Source organism: Fusarium falciforme, chromosome 1 (assembly GCF_026873545.1).
Source record: "Fusarium falciforme chromosome 1, complete sequence".
Lineage (NCBI taxonomy): Eukaryota > Fungi > Ascomycota > Sordariomycetes > Hypocreales > Nectriaceae > Fusarium > Fusarium falciforme.
In genome coordinates, this window is record NC_070544.1 from 4,020,914 (window position 1) to 4,043,657 (window position 22,744).

Genomic DNA, 22,744 nt, shown 5'->3' on the forward strand with positions numbered 1-22,744 from the left:
AAACTACGTGTCTGTTCAACCAACCTTGACCCGAGTTCCATATTACTTGTCCTAGGTATCCCCGTCCAAGATGGCGGGTCCTACTATACTATCCTCGCCCTCACCCCCTAGTGAGGAGGCCGGCACTATCCTCTTGGAGACGGAACGGCTCATCATCCGCCGATACTTCCTCTCCGATGCCCCAGCCATGGCCGAGACGGGCAACGACACCTTAGTCCCGGCCAATCTCCGAGCGGGGTTCCCATCGCCATATAGACTATCGGACGCTGAGGCCTTTCTCTCCACGGCGTGTAAGCCCGACGGCACGGCCTACCCCCATCACAACGGCATCTTCATCAAGCCTCTCACGGCGGACAACCCATCCCCTGAGCCGCGCTTCATCGGCGGCGTGGGCATCATTGCCAAGGGCGACGTCTACTTTCGGACATGGGAGCTGGGTTACTGGTTGGGTTCTGCGTCGTGGGGCAAGGGGTACGCGACTGAGGCGATCGGGGCGTTTGTACGGTGGTGCTTTGATACGTGGCCTGGGCTAAACAGAATCGAAGGGGAGGCATTCGGGCGCAACGAGGCGAGCCAGAGGGTCATGAAGAAGTGCGGGTTTGTTGAGGAGGGGACGAGGAGGGGAGCAGCGGAGAAGCTTGGTGTGCTGATGGATGTGGTCAACTTTGGGTTATTGAGGAGTGATCTTGAGGGGGTGAAGGAGTTGGTGAGAGATTCATGATGGGATTGGGGAGGAAGGAAGGAGATGACTAGGAGTAGAGGCATATGGACTTCGTAGGCTTGGTTCGCGTGTTAGCTAGTCGTGAGGATATACATGGAGTTTATGTCAAAAAGGCCTGACATAATTGTTGATTCACCTCTTGCGCTATACTCATACTAAATGTGTCATACATTTTAGTCGAGTGACTATCTCATTGTTGCTGAAACACGATTAGCTACTGATACAAGTCAAACTCGTAATCAATTGCATTATACCTGATTAGATGAATGCTTGATTGTATTACACATAGACTATTGGACTTGGTGTTGAGTTGTGGCGATTTCCTAACTGCTCAGTACATAGGTAACGCTATGTGGATGACGCCGTACATGGAGGATGAAACTTGGCTGGAAGTCTACCTCACATTGCAGAAATAGTACAGGCCCAGGAACATTACTACTGCTTCAATTGTATTCGAATGATGTAAAATAGATCGAGAATAATTTTATTAAATTTTTCCCGAGCTTTACAGTCACATTGCTATATCTATCAATTCTCGGCCGAGATGGATTGGACAATTGGTGATGGCGGACGCTCGGGTAATTGTATAAAAACGAACGAGTAATGGTCAGACGTTGATTGGGCAAACCCCCGCATCAACAATAGTCCGGCCCACCACCAAGAGCAAAGCTCCCAGGTTTCAACAGAGATCCCCGGACCGCGGGAGATGACGGGCACAACCACCAAGGCGAATTCCCCTCCATCAACCAGCCATTGACCTCGAGCCAGAGGTCCTCCTGGGAGACTCTCTTAATCTCGCCTCACTCACGGCCGACCCTCCCTCTCCGCTCCTCTCACAATGGCCTCCCTCAGACTCGCCAGCCGAGGCGCCCAGAGCCTGTGTCGAATGCGGCCCGCTGCCCTCGCCGCTCGCCCCTTCTCGACGACTTCCCTGCGAAAGTACGCTGCTGCCGAACCCGTCGGCACCAGACTCGTCCCCGTCGACGAGGACTTTGCCAATCCTAGCGATCCCTACGGCCTGTCCCGCCAGCTGCCCGGTGCCACCAGAAAGTCGCGCGAGAACTCGGTCGAGGACCGTAAGGTCCGACACTACACTGTCAACTTTGGTCCTCAGCATCCCGCCGCCCACGGTGTGTTGCGTCTGATTCTCGAGCTCAATGGCGAGGAGATTGTCCGCGCCGACCCCCACGTCGGTCTGCTGCACCGAGGTACCGAGAAGTTGATCGAGTACAAGACATATCTCCAGGCTCTGCCTTACTTTGACCGACTCGACTACGTCTCCATGATGACCAACGAGCAATGCTTCGCCCTCGCCGTCGAGAAGCTGCTCAATGTCGAGATTCCCGAGCGTGCCAAGTTCATCCGAACCCTCTTTGGCGAGATCACTCGTGTCCTTAACCACCTGATGTCCGTCCTCTCTCACGCCATGGATGTTGGTGCTTTGACGCCTTTCCTGTGGGGTTTCGAGGAGCGTGAGAAGCTCATGGTAGGTCAATGGCGGGCAATTGGTTGAGAATAACAGAAATTGACCACTATCAAGGAATTCTACGAGCGTGTCTCGGGTGCCCGTCTCCACGCCGCCTACGTCCGACCTGGCGGTGTTCACCAGGATATCCCCGTTGGTCTCCTCGACGACATTTACCAGTGGGCCACCCAGTTCGGCGACCGTATCGACGAGACCGAGGAGATGTTGACCGACAACCGTATCTGGATTGAGCGATTGAGGGGTGTCGGTGTCGTTCCCGCCTCCGAGGCGCTGAACCTCTCCTTCACCGGTGTCATGCTCCGAGGTTCCGGCGTGCCATGGGATATCCGAAAGAGCCAGCCCTACGATGCCTACGACCAGGTCGAGTTCGACGTCCCCGTCGGAACCAACGGAGACTGCTACGACCGATACCTCTGCCGAATGGAGGAGTTCCGACAGTCCCTCCGCATCATCCACCAGTGCCTGAACAAGATGCCCGCCGGCCCCATCCGCGTCGAGGACTACAAGGTCTCTCCTCCCCCCCGATCCGCCATGAAGGAGAACATGGAGGCTCTTATCCACCACTTCCTTCTCTACACCAAGGGTTACGCCGTTCCTCCTGGTGAGACCTACTCCGCCATCGAGGCCCCCAAGGGCGAGATGGGTGTCTACGTCGTCAGCGACGGCAGCGAGCGGCCATACCGATGCCACATCCGAGCCCCCGGTTTCGCTCACCTGGGCGGTTTCGATCACGTCTCCAAGGGCCACTTGCTGGCTGATGCTGTGGCGGTTATTGGTACTATGGATCTGGTGTTTGGTAAGTCACTCTGGTTTTTTGCGGTAGAATATGCACATGCTAACAACCATCATAGGTGAGGTCGATCGGTAAAGTCGAGTGGAAAAGAAAGAAGATTAGAATGGGTTCCTTTTGTTTGTAATCATAGCTGATAGGGAGACCACGGTAAATACTCCCGCAAATGTCGTGCGCTCGAGCGAGAAGCTATGTAGGTAGAGGTGATGTTGTGCTGTGAGGTATCAATGAAACATGTCAGTTCCAACTTTTTTTTTTTTTGGCTTTTGACCTGCCCTAGAGTGATTATGTATGTGCAAGTCTAATGTTACAGATCAAGAGTACATGCGTTAAGGGGAGTACAGAGGAGTTTTACAGCAGCTTGATGCCAGTGCCTGAAGCTTGTTGCATGAAGAAATTCTTCAGGGGTCCAAAGGCATTGACAGCCCTGAGACCAACTGAGCGCAACGGAACTAGAGGACCGCTCTCTACAGAGTAGAGCCTGTGAAGCTTGTCGCAAACGCCGAGAATGACGTGGTTGGCGGCATAGCGCTCACTGTTGTACGACTCAAGAGACAGCTGCGTACCCAAATCCTGACCGTGAGACACAGCGTACTCGATGGTCTTGGCCAGGCTCTGAACATCGCCCTGACCCTGGTTCAGGCCCTGGCCAGCGAGGGGGTGGATGGTGTGCGCCGCATCGCCAACGAGGGCAACGCGTTCGCCGGTATAAGTGTCGGCATGACGCAACTTGAGGGGGAAAGATGCGACAGTGCCATCCTGGACGCCAACGACGGCCTGGGGGATCGACTCGGCATCAACGGTCGTGTGCTGCATGCGCCATGAGAGCTCTTCCGCCTGGCCATCTGCTTGAGTGTGCATGAAGCCAATGTCGACAGGGCTCAGACGGAAAGCGGCATTGACCATGGCGATAAAGTCCTTGGGGGAGAGGCTCTTGAGAAGGGCAGCCTTCTCTGGCGTGGTAGACCAGACCAACGAAGCATGGTTACCAGGAAGGGGCAGCATCGCAACGGGACCTGTGGGCAAGAAACGCTGGTAGGCAATTTTGCTGAACTCGCCGCCCCAGCCATCACCCTCCAACTCAAGAGTTGCCACAACGCCGTGTCTGCCATAGTCCCAGCCGCGGCTGTTAATACCAGCAAAAGTACGCACAGGACTGTTGGCTCCATCTGCGCCGATGAGAAGACGTGCCGCTAGGGAATGGCCACCTGAAAGCTGGACGATCGGCCACTCGCTCAGATCGACCTCTTCAGTCTCCTTGCCCAGGTCAATATTCTCCACCTTGGTCTTGTCGAAAATATCCACCCCGCCAAGTTCATGGAGCCTCTTGAGAAGTCCAGACGTCAGGTTGAGGTTCTCGGCCATGTAAGCGATCGTCTTGTCGGCGGCGGAGCCCGGAGGCCAGTCGAACTCGATGCGGGCGCCCGTCACTCCATCCCACACCTGCATTTCCTGATAGTCCTGGATACGCTCGCGCTTCATGTGCTGCCATGCGCCTATCGTGTCGAGATATCGGGCCGAGGAGGGGGTGAGGGAGCTGCATCGGTTGGAGAATTGGGTGGGAGGGAGCGAGAACGACGAGACCTTGGAGAGATCCTGGGCTTCGACGAGAGCGACTCGCAGGCCGGCGGTGACAGGATTGGCTCCTGATTTGACGTTAGCAAGTTTCTCAATAGTGATGCAGTAACTTACGAAGAGCTGTGAGCAAGCTCAGGCCCGCTGGGCCACCCCCAACACAGACGACATCGTAAATGTTGTCTTGAGCGGCAGTGGACGCCCGGCGGATCTGGGACTGGTATTGGCGTACACAGCTCTGACAGACAAAGCTGGACTGTCCCAAAACAGACCTTCTGGCTAGCATGATGTGTGAAAAGTCAATTGAGCTCTCAATGCCAGAAGAACGCCGTCGTGAAAGGCAAATCACGACTCACGATGTGGGATGAGACATCGCTTGAAGCTCCCCAGCGAATGTCGTCCCTCAATCGTTCGATAGCTCGCGGGACAAATGTGGCACACTGTGGCTAACTGTGGCGGTGCGACCACCGCACGGGTCAAGTGACAAGGAACGTGCAAGTTCCAGGCTCCAGTTGCCACAGACAACGGCGCTATCAACTTTATCATTGCGTCAAGGGTCTTTGTATCAACAATCTGTCCAGACGAGAGGGAAAAGTCCATCACCCCACCTCGAGCAAGAATTTCTCACGCCGCCTGGGCATCTTTTGCAAGACGCTACTCGCGACTGCGCTGCGACCATTGCGGTTTCAGGTGATAACGCGGGCGCAAAGTGCAGCTATCTTTGTTGTTGATCCTGCTGCGTGACCTCACCACCTACACAACGTGGACGGTCTATGATCTGCGGCCATCCCACACTCATCCATCCTTTGCAACTTGTCCTACCATATCCCAAGCTCCAACAGAGCAGACATCATGGCTGACGTTGAGGATTACCTCGAGGAGGGCTTTGACGCCCACAAAGTCACCATCCCGCGACTACGATCTATACTCGTCACCCACAACGTCGAGTACCCCGCAACAGCAAAGAAGGCACAGCTGGTCGAGCTAGTCGAGGAGCATGTCTTGTCTCAGGCTCCCAAGCTCCGAGCCCAGCGGGCAAGAGCCAAGCGATCTAGCATGGGTATCGTCAATGCCGGTAGCGCCGAAGACACGGGTACCTGGGACGACTATGATCTTGCCCCCCCATCAGTCTCGAAACGGCGATCCAAGTCTCCTCGAAAGGTCTCAAGAGGCATCAAGACTGAGGATGATGTCCCCGCAACCCCCGCCTCTAGGCTTAGAAGCCCGACGAAGCGGAGCACACGATCCGTGAGCCGGGCACTCTCCCATGTCGATGACCACGATGACTATGAGGCTCCTCGCTCGACCCGTCAGACCCGACGAACCGTTACACCTAAGATCAAGGCGGAGCCCGAGGAGGAGGAGACCATCATGCCAGATCCCGATGAGAGCGTCTTCACATACGACAACCCATTCCAGAGTGGGAGCTCACCCGCTCAAAAGACTCCAACCAACCGACGACGCACAACCGGCGGCGGAGACACTATCCGAAGCGTCAAATCGACTTCGAGGCGACGAACAGATGGTTATTCCGATAATTATGAAGAGACGCTTGAAGCCCCGACTCCCAAGTATCGCGAGCCAACTCCCAAGTATCGTGAGCCGACTCCTGATCTGCTTGAGCCTGGCGAGGAGTTCACTCCTGATGAGCAACTCGAGCTAGAGGAGGCAGCAAGCAGAGGGGAGACTACGATTGAACCGCGCAAACCTGCTGGTCAGGTCGCTCGCAAGGGTGGTCTTGGCGCGCCCCTGCTGGTCCTCTTCATGGCCCTCTTGGGCGCGTATCTTGCCTGGTATCGGCAGGAGAAGATGGCCGTCGGCTACTGTGGGATCGGAGCACCAGCGAAGTCGTTGGTTCCACCGGAGATTCCTGTTCCTGACGCTCTCCTCCCATACATCGAGCCTCAGTGCGAACCTTGCCCTCAGCACGCCTACTGCTTCAAGGACTTTTCTGTTCAATGCGAGCATGACTTTATTCTCAAGCCGCACCCCCTGTCCTTTGGTGGCCTAGTTCCTCTGCCACCTACCTGTGAACCTGATGGTGAAAAGGCGCGACGAGTCAAGGCTGTGGCCGACAAGGCCATTGAAGAGCTCAGAGAACGCCGGGCCAAGTATGAGTGTGGAGAGCTTGTTACTGAGGATGGCAAAAAGGAGGAGTCTCCTGCCATCCCCGAACAGGAACTTAAGAAGACTGTCAGCCGAAAGCGCTCCAAGAGACTCAACGAGGATGAGTTTGATGAGCTCTGGGCTGCTGCCATTGGAGAGGTTACTGCAAGGGAAGAAATCGAGATTGTCGAGACAGCACCGTAAGTTCCATCTCTTTATCCACACGCGTCGACAACGGGCTCCGCGACAACGACGACATTATCTCAAACCGTTTCTGACCAAGACACTAACCAGATCCACTATTGACCCTACAGACCGCCCGGTTCCCCCGATCTTCCAGAACGACGGCTATCGTCCACGTCTCTCGCTCGCCTTCCGCTCACCTGCGCGCTCAAACGATCGCTCAGACTCAGCCTGGCAAGATATCGACTCACAATTGGACTTTTAGTGACGTCAATCTTGACTGTCTTGTACATGCGAGCCCGGTATCGCAAGCATGTCGCCACTTCGGCTCAGATTCCTGCTCTGGTTGACTTGGTTCTGGGAAGATTGGCCAACCAGAAGGAGCTGGGCGAGGAAGATATCGATGACCCTTGGTTGTTTCTGCCTAACTTGAGAGACGATATCCTACGCTCCGTGCATTCGCTCTCGGAGCGTGAGCGCATCTGGCAGAGAGTGCGAGCTGTGGTTGAGCAAAACAGCAATGTTCGAACCAGTCAAAGAGAAGGTCGCAGCGGCGAAGTCGGACGTGCTTGGGAGTGGATTGGTCCTGTCGCAGGCGATGGAGCTAGAAGACGACGAAGTGGGCGCGTATCACTCGGCCCTGGAGTGGATGAGTCTCCAGCAGCAAAGGGGACTCCGGAACCCAAGAAGTGGGAAGATCCGAGGCCGATCTACTAATAGCTGTTCTCACAGCAGATTCTTCTGATCTGTTTTCACAACAGACAGTCCTTTACCATATTTCTTTTTTATCTATTGGTCTTGATGCGCTGGGCGGATGGGTGGGTGGTTACCTATGCTTTGGATCTTGAATCCATGGAGCAGATGGCCGGCGTTGAGGATTACTGGTTTTCTCGAGTGTATAATTACTCATGTACAGACGCACAATAATTTCTTACTGAACATTCTTGTAAGATCGTTTCGATCTGTGATGCTTGGTGTGGTGAAGCGTGGGACGCGTCATGTCGGCTCGTCCACCCGGCGAGCATAACCCATTGCTAGATGGCATTGCCCGAGATTGACAATTGCTTAGCAATACCAATTGAGTCACTGTCAAAGAGAATAGACGACATCGAGTGTTGATATTTGTTTTGATTTTTTGCTCAACTCGGAAGATAGGATAGGCGATATCGGAGATCCCGACCTTTCCCGAAGAGCAAATTATAGCTCCGACAACCCCAATTGAAACGCAATTGACCCTATCTTGACGTATCTCACAGGCAACAACTTTCCAGCGCTGAAGGAACTAGGGTCTTGATTGATTCGGCTAATGCACAGGTGTTGTTTTATGACACAAAAGGGGTACAAAGGGAAACCGTGGAATCTAGGGATCGAGACTCTAGCGGCGGTTGGTCATCTATTGCTTGGCGGCGACGATCTCTGTAAATTATGTCAGCATAGTCAATTGGATATCCAGGAGGAATCCACGCACTCTCAACGTCGGCAACGCTCTGCTGGAGGATCTGCTGGAGGACCTTGGGGTTCTCGAGCTCCTTCTGGACCTTGGCGATGACAGACTGAGCGAGCTCCTTCTGCTGTCGCTGCTTGACCTGGCCCTCGTATCGGACCCAGGAGTCAAGGACGCTCTTAGCCTCGGCGGCCAGGGCGGTCTTCTGCTCGAGCTCGAAAGCCTCAGCCTCGAGCTTGGCGGTTTCCTAACACGCAGTACCATCAGTATATATCACCTCGGGGTCCGACGGCCATCTCGGAATTACCTTGGAAACCTCAAACAGGTTCTTGGTGATCTCGACGACGCTGCCCATCTGCTTGACGTCCTCAATGCGGCCCTTGACGGCCTCGGTGTGGTCGGCACGGGCGCTGTTGAGGATGTTCTTGATCTTGTTGTTCTGCGACTCGGCCCACTCCTTGTAGGCAGGGCCACCGTACTTGATCAGACCACCCCAGACGGAGAGCAGGCAGATGGCGATGATGGTCTCCTCGTTCATGACGTAGTACTCGCTGGAGATGCCGTAGATGGAGAGACCGGCGGCGGAGCTCAGGATGGCGGTCTTGCTGAGCAGGCTGTTTCCGGGGAGGGCGTCGATGAGGCTCTGGGCCTTCTTCTTGGGCTCCTCGGCGGGGACATTGCTGTTGAATCGCACGGCGGCGGCGGAGATGGCAGGGGCGGCTCGGCGGGCGAGGACGGGTCGGAGGAGGGGAGCGCCTGTTTGGGGTCAGAAAGAGTCGTCGCGAGGGCCAATTGAGATGGAATTGGGCCGGGATCGAGTATCGAGGGCTCTCAGAACGTACCGACGGCGCTTCGGGCCAAGCGTGACGCCATTGTGAGATGGTTACGTGATGGGGGTATCGTGGGCTTGTCGTTGATCGGGGAGCTGGAAGTGAGGTTGAGGTTTTATCGCGCTAGCTCGGCAACAATCAGATGCACGTGACCTTGAAAATCGGAGGGGATCTGGAGCGGCCGGGATTTTGCCGTGGGAGGGTCTTGGCGCCGGGGTCAGCTGTGATTGGGCGAAATTTCAACAGTCAAGTAAAGATTTCTGGACGTTGAACTTTATGAACTTGAATGAACCGAAGTTTTTGAGACCTGTAACAGAACCGGCAATATTTGGGACCTTTTTTTCTTTCTTTTCTTTTTAATCTTATTGTATAGCAGATACGCCTAAGAAAACGCGACAGAAATGCCCAAGGCCGCTACAGAAGAGCGCTCCAAGCGCAAGAGGTCCTCAACTCAAGAGAAGCCCACCAAGAGACGGAGGTCATCAAGCGCCAGCGATGAGTCCGAGGATCCCAACGCCAAGATCCTTCTCATGGAGCAAGGCATTCTAGAGTCGAGGAAGAACTACAACGACATCACCGTCCTCCTCAGCACCGCCAATGACTTCAAAAAGGGCGAGCCCGAGAGCATGCTGGCGACCGTCGCGCTCTGCCGCATCTTTGTGCGGTTGCTCACCCAGGGTGCTCTCATCGCCAAGAAGAGCCTATCCGAGAAGGACTTGGTCGTGGTCGGCTGGCTCAAGGAGCAGTTCGGAGAGTTTAAGAAGACTCTGCTCGCAATGCTTCGGGATGAGGAGCTGGCCCCGACCGCCCTGACTCTTTGCATGAGGACGCTCAAGGCTGAGGGGCAGTTCATGTACGACAAGGAGGAGTACATTTTCCCTCGGGCATTCCATCGCGACATTATGGAATCACTCCTTGTGAGTGAGAATGAGGACGCAAGCAATGTCTATATCGAGGAGTTTGCTGAGCAGTACGACGACATCCGCTACTTTACATTCAGCTCAGTCAAGTACGTGGCCTTGAAACCTCCGATCAACAGTCTCGGCTAACCTATGCCTAGATACATTGTAGAGAAACAGTCAGACGACAATGCTTCACCAGAACTCTTTGATCGATGCTTTGCGCTCTTGTCAGCTCTGGATGGCGTCCCAGAGTCCGCTGATGAGCTGGAGGATTATTACGTCCCACGGCCAAAGAAGAAGGCTCATCCTCTTCGAAATGTCACCCAGCACAAGAAGCAAGGCCAAGAGGCATGGCTTGCCATCATGACCCTCGCCGAGGAAAAGGAGCAGCGCAAGCGGATACTCGACATCATCTCGACCGTGATTGCTCCCTGGTTCACAAAGCCCGAGCTGCTCGCCGACTTCCTGACCAACTCTTACGACGTCGGCGGTTCCATGTCCCTCCTAGCCCTTTCGGGTGTCTTTTACTTGATCTCGGAGCGGAATCTGGACTACCCCTCCTTCTACACAAAACTCTACTCCCTTCTGGATCGCGATATTCTTCACTCCAAGCACCGATCACGATTCTTCCGCCTATTGGACACCTTCCTCGCCTCAACCCATCTTCCGGCGGCGCTCGTCGCCAGCTTTATCAAGCGCCTCGCCCGGCTTTCGCTGAATGCGCCCCCCAGCGCCATCGTCTTTGTGACCCCTTGGATTTACAACCTGCTTAAGCGTCACCCGACATGCACATTCATGATTCACCGAGAGGAGAGGGACCCCGAGGTCAAGAAGCACATGAGCGAACATGGCGCTGAGGACCCATTCCTGCCGGAGGAGACGGACCCAATGGAGACGCAGGCGATTGACAGCTGTCTCTGGGAGCTTGTGCAGCTCCAGTCTCATTATCACCCGAACGTTGCCACTATTACCAAGGTCATCTCTGAGCAGTTCACCAAAGTTTCTTACAACATTGAGGATTTCCTCGACCACTCATATGCTACTGTAAGTTGTTTCTACGTGTGAGATTGATGACAAGGTTCTAACCATCGTATAGCTCCTCGAGGCCGAGATGACCAAGAACGTCAAGAAGGCACCTGTGGTCGAGTTCCACATTCCCAAAAAAGTCTTCTTGCCTCATGAGGCCGGTGACGCTGAGCCCGACAGCCTGCTTGTCAAGCTGTGGGACTTTGGGGGATCGCCCCAGACCGCTGAAGTTGCGTGAAGACGGTTTAACGGACTGTAAGGATGGCAAAAGCTGGTTTGTTGCGTATACCCAAGTTAGACTCGCGTGTAATTCTTAGAGATGTGAGGAACATGGCGCAAATGGCAATGTGTTTGGGCATTCCACCAAAAGTTGTTACTCTAGAATGATATGCAATGGATACTTTGTTAGTCTCAGTATGGACACAGGTTTCAATGCAGCTGGATAGGCGAGCTGCGGCGCTGAAACATGCCTTGACGTCAAAATGCTGTATTTCCTTGCACAAGATGTGGTATAAGTCGTTGCTAGGGTTGCTGAGTGCTTATTGATAAGCCTCACACGACGGCGCAAGTTCTCAAAGCAGGGGCACTCTTGCTACCTATCCTGCAACCTTAGGTGCCTAATCCGAGAGAAGAGGCAGTGGTGGCAAAAAAGAAACGATGCTGAGTTATCGTCTCGGTGGCAACAGAAACACCAAGAGCAAATCCTCACCAGTCGTGAAACAAGGCAAAAAATGAATCGACGTGGGCCTGATTCGAACAGACGCCTCCGAAGAGAATAGATTTCTAGTCTATCGCATTAGACCACTCTGCCACCACGCCTTTGCTTGTGATAGGCTATGTGGTGTTGCAGTATATTGCGCTGGCTTGACGGCGCGTGCCGGACGTGATACTGAGCTAGTGGTGACAGCCGATAGCTAGTGGGGCCGGTGATGTTGGACACCATGATCATGACAACTCGCTGGCTCCTCTTTGATGTTGCGGTAAAGATGAAAAGAGGACATTCGGCTAACATGTTGTTTAGCGAGAAACGTCCTCAGCTGGACACATGTCACCGGGAACCCAGCGAGTGAGCGTGGTGAGTCTAAGACCCAACAGTTGTCATGTGGTAACGCCTTGAAGCCCCAAGTTGGCGAGGGCCGGATATGGCCGATTGAGTGGTGAGTGTGGAGCAGACATGTGCATCCAGGCTGCAAGGCATGACCGACATTGCTGTCTTTGAGTCGCATACCAGAAGGCAGGGAAGAAGAGACAAGGAGGAACTGGGTTCAACACCAGAAATGTTGTCGATCTACAACCATGATGATATTCACTTCTGACACTGACCTCCTTTTTACCTTTCTCTGCAACCCCAACTCTCATCGCCCCCCCGCTGCGGGGATTGACCCGACGGTAACTTTGGTGGCCGGTTAGTGGGAACCCAGCTAAAAGTGCCCTGGGCCAATTATTGCTCCAGGCGAGCGCCCCCCTGTAGCTGGCCGATGCAGGCGCCAAACTGTAGGCAGGTAGCCCCAGGGAGCTGACATCATCACTGATCCATGGATTTGCGGCTTGGTGGCACAGCGCAGTCATTCCTACGACTTTCCCACAACCTTGGACGCTTCCTTTTCTTCTCCTTTTCACATAATTCCATAGTGTCCCTGTCTTCAGGAGCACGATATGGCTTCGAACAATCGCTTTAGCAACTTGGCCAACCCAAGCAATACTCAATCGCCTGGCACTCCCACCCAACGACCGGCTGCCTCTGGCTCCGCCTCCGCCTCCAACTCTACCCCCGATCGACCCAAGCCCAGGAAGAGGAAGGGACACCGAGGTGGCAAGAAGAAGCGCGCTCGCAGAAAGAGTTTTGCGGCGTTTGACGAGGATGATGGACGCGACGAGGCTGAGGAGGCTGCCGGGGAGGGTTTCTTCAACCTCCCCAAGGCCAATTTGAGCGACGCGAGCATTGATAGCGAAGCATTGCTAGATCATCGGTGAGCTTGGCTTGCATGAACAATTGGTTCTATAACATCCCACTAATATGCAACTCAGTGGCCACCACCCTATGCGTCCCAGACGATCATCGACGGTCCCGGCTCCGGTCTCGCCCTTCACAGGTCCAAGTAGCAACCGTCTCCGCTCGATCCCAGCTGTTTCCGCCGAAGAGGAGCATCCAGAACATTCGCAGTGGGATGAATCTGCGCCTTTGCTAGGCGAATCGAGGCTACGACGTTCACAGACTGGCCTATCTGGCTACGGCGCAAGTGATGCGGTATCAAGTCACAGCCGAAGTCGACGACCCTCCAACAAGTCCTCCATGACAAGGCTAGGAACTTCATCTGGCGCAAAGGACCGTTACGATGTCAACCATCCGCCATCCATGCCGGGCTCTCCCACATTTGGCACCGCCGATCGCATAGAACTCAGTCTAGGGGATGTCATGATACGGGATGAACTCGGCAGCGTCCGTGACGACTCCCCACATCGCTTGATAGGCGAGATTGACGGCCTTTCTGATGTTGGGAGTGTTCTAAGGGATAATCGACCTGAGCTTGGTCGAAGAATGGTGGCTGAGGCTGAGCAGGATGTTTGCTTCCCAGGTCCTGGTATGTCCGAAATAGGAGATGACGAGCCTCAGTCACGAGGACAGGAGCAACGCCAGTATCGAACACGCCGTCGTCGCGGTCAATGGCCCGACTTGTCCATCCTGGAAGAATGGAGTCACATGGAGAAGGAGGACCGAACCGAGGAACGTCGCGTCAAGAAGATCACGGAGCCGCAGCTCATTAATGGACGACTCCGCCCGTTGCGCAAAGGCTGGTTCCAGTCAGATGAGGAAACGCCATATCGGTTCACTTATTTCAACGAGGAGTTCCAGAGCACGATTCACAGCCAGACAATATCCGAGCTTGTCCAGCCCGGTGGGGGCTTTCGAGAACTCTTCATTCCAGATCCCAGAATTCTCTCCGATGATGAGTCTGATGAGGAGGATTTGGACCCTGTCACCATTCCCACCAAGACTCGCAATCAGGGCTCGGGGACAGATAGCGAGTCCAAGGCTAATACGCGCCAACCCTCGTTGTCAGCCACCCGCGATACTCTAGAGACCCGGCCTGAGGGAACGGCATCCCCCTCGAAAGATCCATTGGCACATGTAGCCTCGAGAAGCGAGTCAGGGCGGGCTACTCCGTCGGGCCGCAAGTCAGCAGAAGAGAGCTTGTTGCACATCTCACAGGACACTACGGCGGGTTCAAAAGACAAGATCCTGAGATATGGCGAGCGACCAGTCTGGTGGCTTGATGTACTCTGTCCCACTGAACCAGAGATGAAGGTCATATCCAAAGCATTTGGCATCCATCCACTTACTGCAGAAGATATCATGCTGCAGGAGGCTCGCGAGAAGGTTGAGCTCTTCCGGCACTACTACTTTGTCAACTATCGAACCTTTGATCAAGACAACAACAGCGAAAACTTCCTGGAGCCTGTCGATATGTATGTGGTTGTCTTCCGAGAAGGCGTCCTGAGCTTCCACTTCTCCAAGACGCCGCATCCTGCCAACGTCCGTCGACGAATTCGTCAGTTGCGCGACTACTTGATACTATCTTCGGACTGGATCTCGTATGCCATTATCGACGACATCACGGATGTCTTTCAGCCCTTGATACAGAATATCGAGGATGAGGTAGACGAGATTGACGACGCCATCCTCAAGCTACATTCATCCGCCGATAAGCGGTTGAAGGAAGATAACTCGAAGCCAGACGACGCCGTCACAACGTCTGATCCTAATAGTGACATGCTTCGACGTGTAGGTGACTGCAGAAAGAGGGTCATGAGTCTATACCGCTTGCTGGGCAACAAGGCGGATGTTATCAAAGGATTCGCCAAGCGCTGCAATGAGCGGTGGGAAGTTGCGCCTCGGTCCGAGATTGGCCTCTATCTTGGTGATATCCAAGACCACATCATCACCATGACTGCCAACCTTGGCCATTACGAAAAGTGAGTTGCATACGTGTATAAGACCAAGGGACAAAGTTGTACTGACGCACACAGAATACTTGCTCGATCTCATGGCAACTACCTCGCCCAGATAAACATTCGCATGAACGAGCGCCAGGAACAAACGGCCGACGTGCTCGGTAAGCTCACCGTCCTGGGCACCATCGTACTCCCCATGAACATCATCACCGGTCTGTGGGGTATGAACGTCTGGGTGCCCGGTCAAGAGTATGAAGGCGACCTCACCTGGTTCGTCTGGATCACGGCTGGTCTCCTTTTCTTTGGATTCGCATGCTACATGATAGCCAAGAGGGTATACAACATTGTATAAGGGGCGCACCAACATCTAGGCGAGCCGAAGCGAAGGATACACGCAAGAGTGTTACTTTCAAGAGTTGGGCACACACGATATAGCGGTTGGCACACAGTACAGTCTTGCCGCGCTCCCTCTTTTTTTTCTTCTTTCTTTTGTATTTGCCTATTGGCATTTTCAACCTGTAGGCCTGGAGTTTATCACGGTACAGTACTTGTTCCTCTGGAAATGGCTGGTTGGTTTAGGGGGGCTTTGGGGGCGCCATCCAGACAGTGCATCTGGCGCTGGGTAGTTTGGGTTCCCAATACTTTTCGGTGTGCGGTTTACATGGGAGGGCATACATAAAATTGACATGTCTTTTGGGGCGCGAGCCGTAGCGAAAACCAAGTATCTTGGGTATTGTGACTGCCTTCTTGATTATAGTGTTGAAGATACGCAAAGGAAACCCCTCTGCAATGTGTACTAGATGTACTTCGCACCAAATTTAAAAATCGGAAACGAATTGCACCAACGAGCCTCAACATAGATCAACTGGTTCATGCACGGCTGAATAGATTGATTACGTGGAATAGCAGCTGTCATTCTTGCCCACTGCCTTTGGTCCTCACTACCCTACATCACCCCGGAAACACAACTGGGTTTCGCATCTGAACCCAGACAATTCGTGGGTATTCAAAATGACACCGGGAATACAATACTGTTTCATTTTCTTTTTGGTTAACCTCAGTCGCGGGTATCTGTTCAATCCCTGTCCGATAACTATTGCAATCGCGTTGCCTCTCTTACACCATCATGACGATAGCCCTCACAACGGCAACTGGCTTTAAAGATACCGCCGTGTTACCCTCTTCTTCTCGGCATGACGGAGTTGTGACCACCAGAAAGGACGTCCGGACAACTGCAATGTCGCATCATCTGGCTACCAACCCTCACCCTACGATCAGTAACTAGTTAGGGAATATGCTTCCGCCTGGACTATGTAAATCAATGGCCCATATCTGCGCCTGAACGCCTAATACATCCAAATACCCTCCAAGTGCATGATGCGAGACGCCCCTGGCGAGTCTCTTGACTCAACACGATTGGCGAATAACTGCGCACGAATGTATCTATACATGGCATCACCTCCGCTGACCAGCAAATGTAGCCCGGAGAGCCAAAATCTGTTGCCTCTCAGCCTCAGGAAGCATGTCAATCTGAGATTGGGGAAGCTCCATGACAGCTCGCATTAGAGCATCAGGATCTTGGGCAGCCGGCGCGGGCGCAGCGGCAGGAGCACCGTAGGGCTGAGCAGGCGCCTGATATGGCATACTGGCGACTGGAGGAGTGTTACTCGCTCCGGGGTAGCCAGGCATTGGGGCGGGAGGATAGGCAGCAGCCGGTGGGGGTGCTCCGGGCTCGACGACCGACTGAATAGCTTCGGGGGAGACGAGACCCATGAGAAGAAGAGCCTGAAACACTGCGTATGCCAACTGTGGTGCTTGCTGGAGAAGCTCGGCAGCTCGCTGAGGTTCGTTGGTCGCGAGGGTCTTCATCTGAGAAAGAATGTCGAGCAGCTGGGGAGGCGGGAGGGTTTCAAGAGTGCGCGAGATAGCATCGGTGCAGGTGACGCCGTGCGGAAGCTCCTTTCCGGCGGGCAGAGGAGGGAGAGTGCTTGGCTGAGAGCTGTAACTGGGGCCGGCGCCATTAGAGCCGTGTGGGTTATAGCCTGAGCCGCCCTGGTGTCCAAGGTTAGAGTATGAATCTGAATAGAACTCGCGCGCGTAGTACCTGGTCCTTGTCTTCATCGGTGCTCTTCTGCTCGTTAGAGAAGTCAACGCGAAGCTTCCTGCCCATGATCTCGTAGTCGTTCAGATTGCGCACAGCTGAGGAGGCCGAGTCTATCAAGGTCGGTTAGAAGTGAATGTATGTCGGCGATCGAGGAATCGTACCGGTATCCGGGTAGTCTGCAAAGCCAAAGCCCTTTGGTCGTCCAGTCTCGGAATCGTAGACGAGGCGAAAGCGTTCGACCTTGCCGGCGCTGCTGAAGATTTCGGTGATTTGCTCCTCGGTGAGTCCTGCGAGCCTAGTCAGATACAGTAAGCCACGGACATAGCTGGCGGCGCCTACCATATGGGATGTTGCCCACAAACACAACGCGAGAGGGTGGCCTCGTCGACATGTTGAATAGGCGGCCGGGGAGGCAACAAAGAAGATTATCTCGTATACGAAAAGAGAAGATCGCGTGTTTGTCGAGAATGTGTAAGTGCGGCGCAGAGTATGGAAACGAACGAGGAAACTATCTAAACCGGAATAGTTGGTTTAGATGGCGGTTGCAGAGAGAAATGGTGATGGTGTAGGAAAGTTGGAAGAGAGTGATGGGTGGAATTTCTCAGCCTTGCGATCTGATTTAGTGGACCTACAGCGGCAGGCTGAACCAGAGCTTACCTGACGCATGCGAAGCTCCAATAGAAACCGGAGATTTTCCGGCCCAGTGCCTTGAAGCTCGGGATCAAGCCTTTTTAGGCTTAGCTCAATTGAAGATACCACGGAGGGGGGACCCTGTTCTGAGGCAGGCAGGCCCCAAGCTAGGCGCGGAAGGACCAAGAGATAGGTGCCGTACTAGGTAGTCAGCCGCAGTTGGAAAAAGGTGGCCTTTAAGAAATGTGAGAATAGGAACAATCCAAACTCTTTATTCTCGCATTGCTTCGCTTCTTCCTCTTTTTGCTGCTCGAGTGTGAGGTGCCGGTCCGCAGCCACTCTCGACGAATGCTGTCTCTCATTCGCTGCATTTGATCCTTTTCTTGCCCATCTTCTTGTGGTTGCTCCTGAAGCCTGTTCTCCTTTCCAGCTGCTCTTTAGCGACCCGCGCTGCTGTCGCATTCATACCTACCAACTTATACCCGTCTCGAACCTCGTCGCATCCAACAAACGACACGCTTCTCCAAAAATGCCTCCCAAGTCGAGGTTCACAAGGCTCGATGCCTTCACCAAGACAGTCGACGAGGCGCGAATTCGAACCACAAGTGGTGGTATTGTCACTATCGTGTCTCTGATCGTCGTCATCTTCCTGGCCTGGGGTGAATGGTCAGAGTATCGCCGGGTCGAGATACACCCCGAGTTGATTGTGGATAGAGGACGAGGTATGGGATAACGTCTAGGTCCCCGGGGATAGAGCCGCGATTTCTTCCCTGTTGCGACCCCAAAGTTGCGAGTTGCTGACGTGGATGTGATTTACAGGAGAGCGAATGGAGATCCACCTCAACATCACATTCCCCAAGATGCCCTGCGAGCTCCTGACCCTCGATGTCATGGATGTCTCTGGCGAGCAGCAGCACGGCGTCATGCACGGTGTCAACAAAGTCCGTCTTCAACCCCAGTCCAAGGGCGGCGCCGATATCGACTCCAAGTCCCTCTCCCTTCACGATGATGCTGCCGCCCACCTCGATCCCTCCTACTGCGGTGGCTGCTACGGCGCTCAGCCCCCTGCGAATGCCCGAAAGGCCGGCTGCTGCCAGACTTGCGACGAAGTTCGTGAAGCCTACGCCCAGGCGTCGTGGGCCTTTGGTCGTGGAGAGGGCGTTGAGCAGTGTGAGCGCGAGCACTATGCTGAGAAGCTGGATGCTCAGCGTGAGGAAGGTTGCCGCATTGAGGGTGGCCTGCGCGTGAACAAGGTTATTGGCAACTTCCACTTTGCTCCTGGACGAAGCTTCAGCAGCGGCAACATGCACGTTCACGATCTGAAGAACTACTGGGATGCTCCCAAGGGCAAGGCGCACGACTTCACCCATATCATCCACTCCCTCCGCTTTGGTCCTCAGCTCCCCGACGAAGTCGCTCGTAAGGTCGGCAGCAAGGGAACGCCCTGGACCAACCACCATCAGAACCCTCTTGACGGTACCCGCCAGGATATCAAGGATCCCAACTTCAACTTCATGTACTTTGTAAAGATTGTCCCTACATCGTACCTCCCTCTGGGCTGGGACAGCAAGGGTCTCAAGATCGCCGGCCTCCTGCAGGACGACACGAGCCTCGGAGCCTACGGTTACTCCGAGGATGGCAGTGTCGAGACTCACCAGTACTCTGTCACTAGCCACAAGAGGAGTTTGGCTGGCGGCAACGACGCCGCTGAAGGCCACGCTGAGCGCCAGCATACCAGTGGTGGTATCCCTGGCGTCTTCTTCTCCTATGTAAGTGCCCTATGGTGGTTGTCTTGACAAGTGAATCGAAACTAACGATGGCTGTAGGATATTTCCCCCATGAAGGTCGTCAACCGCGAGGAGAAGGGCAAGACCTTTAGCGGTTTCCTTGCTGGACTCTGCGCCATTGTTGGTGGAACTCTGACTGTTGCTGCGGCGGTTGACCGCGGACTGTTCGAGGGTGCCGCTCGTCTCAAGAAGATGCGATCCAAGGACATGTAAGCAGAGAGTATATAGATGCGATGTGGGAACGAGTGAGTATGAGCAAGGTACGGCCAGCTATGGTGAGGGACCTATGTAGCTATTGTAAAAGTCCAATGCTCCCTATGCATTGGTGGGTTAGGCGTTCTGGAATAGTTGGGAATTCTTAAGGAGCATTATCAAATCATGAGAGCAGACGCCATGAACCTGATGGCACATGCATCTTGTTCAGGAACCTTGGTCATGGAACGTCAACTGGGGAGAGAGAAGGGTGAATTATAAGATGTGCTTTCACATGTCTCATGAGGGCGGCTATGTAAAACAGCGTCCGATTGAAGACAGTTTCAAATCCGGCAGCGGGTGGGAATTGAGATCTGCAAATGACCGACATCGTACCTGGGAGATTCTGTCATCCTCTCTGGGCCAATTGCGCGTACTCGTCCGTATAACCCCTGAAGCAGGGGATCGATCGTTGAAGACGTTGTGGAGAAAGTAGGCACATCCTTGAGGTTGGCGAACCTTGGCTTGTGCCTGGCCTTGTGCGAGCACGGAGATTAGTGACGAGATTGTGAGATTATTGTGCACAAAGTCCTCGTGCTCAGGGACCAATCGAGGACTGAGTCAAGCGGTGCTGTCAGCAGGGGACCATGTCCTTGGATCATGGACAGTCGAGAAACACCGGCGGGATAAGGACCGGGGTCGGAAGCTGGACAGTGTGACGGGATGTGTTTCATTGGTAGGTGCCGCTGGAGAAGGCATAACAAAGTGAAGAGGCTCAAAATGAGACTTGAATGCGTCTTGACCACTTGATTCTCTTATAGAGACAATGGCTGCAAGATAGATGGATGGACTGTGTAAGAGGACTCAGGAGAAGTGCAGGCAGGGTGTCTGATTGGCCCATCTTGGGTGATCGTTCATTTGCGATTGACAGGTGAGGGACAGAACAATGAATGGCTGCTAGCGATCTCTGCGCTCCCTTGCAGAGTACTGTACTACACACTGTCGTCGGGTGGAGGAAGAACTTCAGATGATGTACAGTACCCTTGGTGGAACGGGTAGATGCAAGATTCGGCCATGACAGTGGTGAAACCGTAGCCACATGTACGGAGTACCTAGCAACCGGTTTGAGGTGGGATCCAATTGTCCCGTCCGCTGTCGGCAACAAAGGGCCGCCTGCGTCATTCCCTGTGCCCTTGCGTCAGGCTCTGTAATACGTGGGCCGTCGTGGCATCCAAGGCCGCACTCCATCTGGCACCAGTGACACGGCGTGGCTTGACCTTTTGAGGTAAACAGAATTATGATTTGCGCCATTCGCTGCGGCTGAAGCAGCAGTTGCAGCGCTCCACGTCAAGGCTCCGATAAAGACGGAAAAGAAAGACGTTTACGCGTGTAATTTGCCTTTGTGGCCTGGGTCGCTGTCTTGGTGGACTAGCGCTGGTCATCAGTTACTATAAAAAACTCGTGAGCGAGAGAGAACTGGGGCCGGGCGTGAACTAGTCGTAATCAAGAGGCAGAGGCGGAGGCGGAGGCGCATACAGTACGGAGTATGCTGAGAGGCGAGGCCTGTTGACGAGACCTATGTTTTGTGGCTGTTTTCAACTCGGCTGGCATGCAGAACTGGGTCTTGGATGGACCGCCAGAGACAACAAATGAGCTTGGCTAGGCGAGACCGTTGCTACATACGTGCGTGCGTACGTAGCACACAAGGCTAAACGAGATCGGAAGAGTCCAGACAGCCAAGCAATCATTGTCTAGACCTCTCCTCTGTACCAGGGGCCGAGAACAGACAGGCAGACAGGAAAGGGTAGGGTAATCCTGGAGAGCTGAAAGGGGGCGATGAAGAGAGGCGAGGTTCAGATACCCGACCCGAGGTGAACCATTGACAACGGGAGCCAGCGCTAAAATAGGTTGTCTGGCAGATGTCGAGGCTGAGTCTGACCGGCAACGGTTTATCAATGGCCAGGTAGTGCATCCATCACCAGGCATATGCCTTCTGACAGTCAGATAATAGGCTTCTCATAACAAAGATAACAATGGAAGGCCTAGAGCATGTACCCCAGACTGGGAAGTGGCTGCAATAAGACAAGTACTTTACACTGGAGCCATGGAGTCTGTGGAGCCTCAAGCCGGCCGACCCTGGTCTGGTCTCATTGTTTTGCCGTCGTCTTGGGTTGGGGTCTGACAAGTGAGAGAGAGACACACCCTGGAGGTCTTTGGATCTCTCCCCTTTGCTTTTGGACGAGAACAAGGGAGCAAGACAGTTATTGTTGGAGATGGGGGAAGAAGCTGGGGATCAAGTGGTAGAATAAAGAAAACAATGACGGCCGTAGGGTGGTAGAATGTGCAAGACGCATGCAAGGCACCGAAATGAGGCGTCGAGGCCGTTTTTTTGCTTGTGCGACCGCGGCTGCTGGTCCTTGGAAAACAGCGAAATTGGATGCAACTGCGAGCAAGAGGTTGCCTTCCCGAGTTGGTAGCCTTGACGGGCGAGCAATAAAATCTCCCTGGGTACGACTGACTTGAATCCATATTACACTCGAGATCCCCTTTACTGTAGACGGACATGCCTCCGTCTTCAGTTGGACTCGGTCCCCGCCCGTCAATATCAACTCGAACCCTGGTGATGGTCCTGGGGCCTGGGAGCGGGTGGGACTATTCGAGTCCAAGAGAACGCCTCCTTTCGGTCATGGGGGGATGGTCTAGAGGGACCAGCTTATTAGACTTGCCACGAGGGTCGGCGTTGTGCAGCGCAGCGCAGAGCGGGGAGGGAAACATGCAGCGTAATAGTGCAGGTCAAGGGCCTCGTATTTTGGACATGGATTATCGGTGCATCGCTGCGCCGCCACGCCCTCTGAGAGAATTGGATCTTGTGCAGCCTTTTGGCCAAGAGTATGTACAGAACACCTCATCAGCACAGACCTGGTGGAGAGAGGGCATCCACATCAACAACATTGAAGAGAACTTGAGGCGAAGTTGGCGAGATCAAAAGGTCAGTCAGCACTTGGATCCATGAC

The 22,744-nt window shown here is 54.0% G+C and overlaps 9 protein-coding genes across 9 annotated transcripts; 6 read left to right on the top strand and 3 right to left on the bottom strand.

The window, feature by feature from the left end:
* Positions 1 to 70: 70 nt before the first annotated feature.
* NCS54_00113600 (N-acetyltransferase domain-containing protein) lies at positions 71 to 721 on the top strand (the record flags this gene model as incomplete). Its single annotated transcript, XM_053146770.1, has 1 exon — positions 71 to 721. The coding sequence occupies one exon, from the start codon at positions 71 to 73 to the stop codon at positions 719 to 721; it is 651 nt and encodes a 216-aa protein (XP_053002745.1).
* Positions 722 to 1,559: 838 nt separating this feature from the next.
* Positions 1,560 to 3,075, top strand: NCS54_00113700 (NADH-ubiquinone oxidoreductase 49 kDa subunit, mitochondrial; the record flags this gene model as incomplete). Its single annotated transcript, XM_053146771.1, has 3 exons — positions 1,560 to 2,207; positions 2,262 to 3,003; positions 3,059 to 3,075. The coding sequence occupies 3 exons, from the start codon at positions 1,560 to 1,562 to the stop codon at positions 3,073 to 3,075; spliced, it is 1,407 nt and encodes a 468-aa protein (XP_053002746.1).
* A 273-nt stretch (positions 3,076 to 3,348) lies between these two features.
* NCS54_00113800 (Ubiquinone biosynthesis monooxygenase COQ6, mitochondrial) lies at positions 3,349 to 4,858 on the bottom strand (the record flags this gene model as incomplete). The annotated part of the gene is made up of 2 exons (XM_053146772.1): positions 3,349 to 4,643; positions 4,690 to 4,858. 2 exons carry the CDS (start codon positions 4,856 to 4,858, stop codon positions 3,349 to 3,351), a joined length of 1,464 nt encoding a protein of 487 aa, XP_053002747.1.
* Positions 4,859 to 5,424: 566 nt separating this feature from the next.
* Positions 5,425 to 7,578, top strand: NCS54_00113900 (Hypothetical protein; the record flags this gene model as incomplete). The annotated part of the gene is made up of 2 exons (XM_053146773.1): positions 5,425 to 6,878; positions 6,993 to 7,578. 2 exons carry the CDS (start codon positions 5,425 to 5,427, stop codon positions 7,576 to 7,578), a joined length of 2,040 nt encoding a protein of 679 aa, XP_053002748.1.
* Positions 7,579 to 8,254: 676 nt separating this feature from the next.
* On the bottom strand, positions 8,255 to 9,178 carry NCS54_00114000 (ATP synthase subunit 4; the record flags this gene model as incomplete). The annotated part of the gene is made up of 4 exons (XM_053146774.1): positions 8,255 to 8,277; positions 8,330 to 8,552; positions 8,613 to 9,061; positions 9,148 to 9,178. 4 exons carry the CDS (start codon positions 9,176 to 9,178, stop codon positions 8,255 to 8,257), a joined length of 726 nt encoding a protein of 241 aa, XP_053002749.1.
* Positions 9,179 to 9,536: 358 nt separating this feature from the next.
* NCS54_00114100 (CBF domain-containing protein) lies at positions 9,537 to 11,301 on the top strand (the record flags this gene model as incomplete). The annotated part of the gene is made up of 3 exons (XM_053146775.1): positions 9,537 to 10,144; positions 10,196 to 11,081; positions 11,134 to 11,301. The coding sequence occupies 3 exons, from the start codon at positions 9,537 to 9,539 to the stop codon at positions 11,299 to 11,301; spliced, it is 1,662 nt and encodes a 553-aa protein (XP_053002750.1).
* A 1,418-nt stretch (positions 11,302 to 12,719) lies between these two features.
* NCS54_00114200 (Hypothetical protein) lies at positions 12,720 to 15,369 on the top strand (the record flags this gene model as incomplete). The annotated part of the gene is made up of 3 exons (XM_053146776.1): positions 12,720 to 13,033; positions 13,092 to 15,038; positions 15,093 to 15,369. The coding sequence occupies 3 exons, from the start codon at positions 12,720 to 12,722 to the stop codon at positions 15,367 to 15,369; spliced, it is 2,538 nt and encodes an 845-aa protein (XP_053002751.1).
* Positions 15,370 to 16,472: 1,103 nt separating this feature from the next.
* Positions 16,473 to 17,512, bottom strand: NCS54_00114300 (Hypothetical protein; the record flags this gene model as incomplete). The annotated part of the gene is made up of 4 exons (XM_053146777.1): positions 16,473 to 17,069; positions 17,122 to 17,231; positions 17,283 to 17,408; positions 17,461 to 17,512. The coding sequence occupies 4 exons, from the start codon at positions 17,510 to 17,512 to the stop codon at positions 16,473 to 16,475; spliced, it is 885 nt and encodes a 294-aa protein (XP_053002752.1).
* Positions 17,513 to 18,031: 519 nt separating this feature from the next.
* On the top strand, positions 18,032 to 19,751 carry NCS54_00114400 (Hypothetical protein; the record flags this gene model as incomplete). Its single annotated transcript, XM_053146778.1, has 3 exons — positions 18,032 to 18,473; positions 18,571 to 19,520; positions 19,578 to 19,751. Exons 1-3 carry the CDS (start codon positions 18,281 to 18,283, stop codon positions 19,749 to 19,751), a joined length of 1,317 nt encoding a protein of 438 aa, XP_053002753.1. The 5' UTR covers positions 18,032 to 18,280.
* Between the last annotated feature and the right edge of the window lie 2,993 nt (positions 19,752 to 22,744).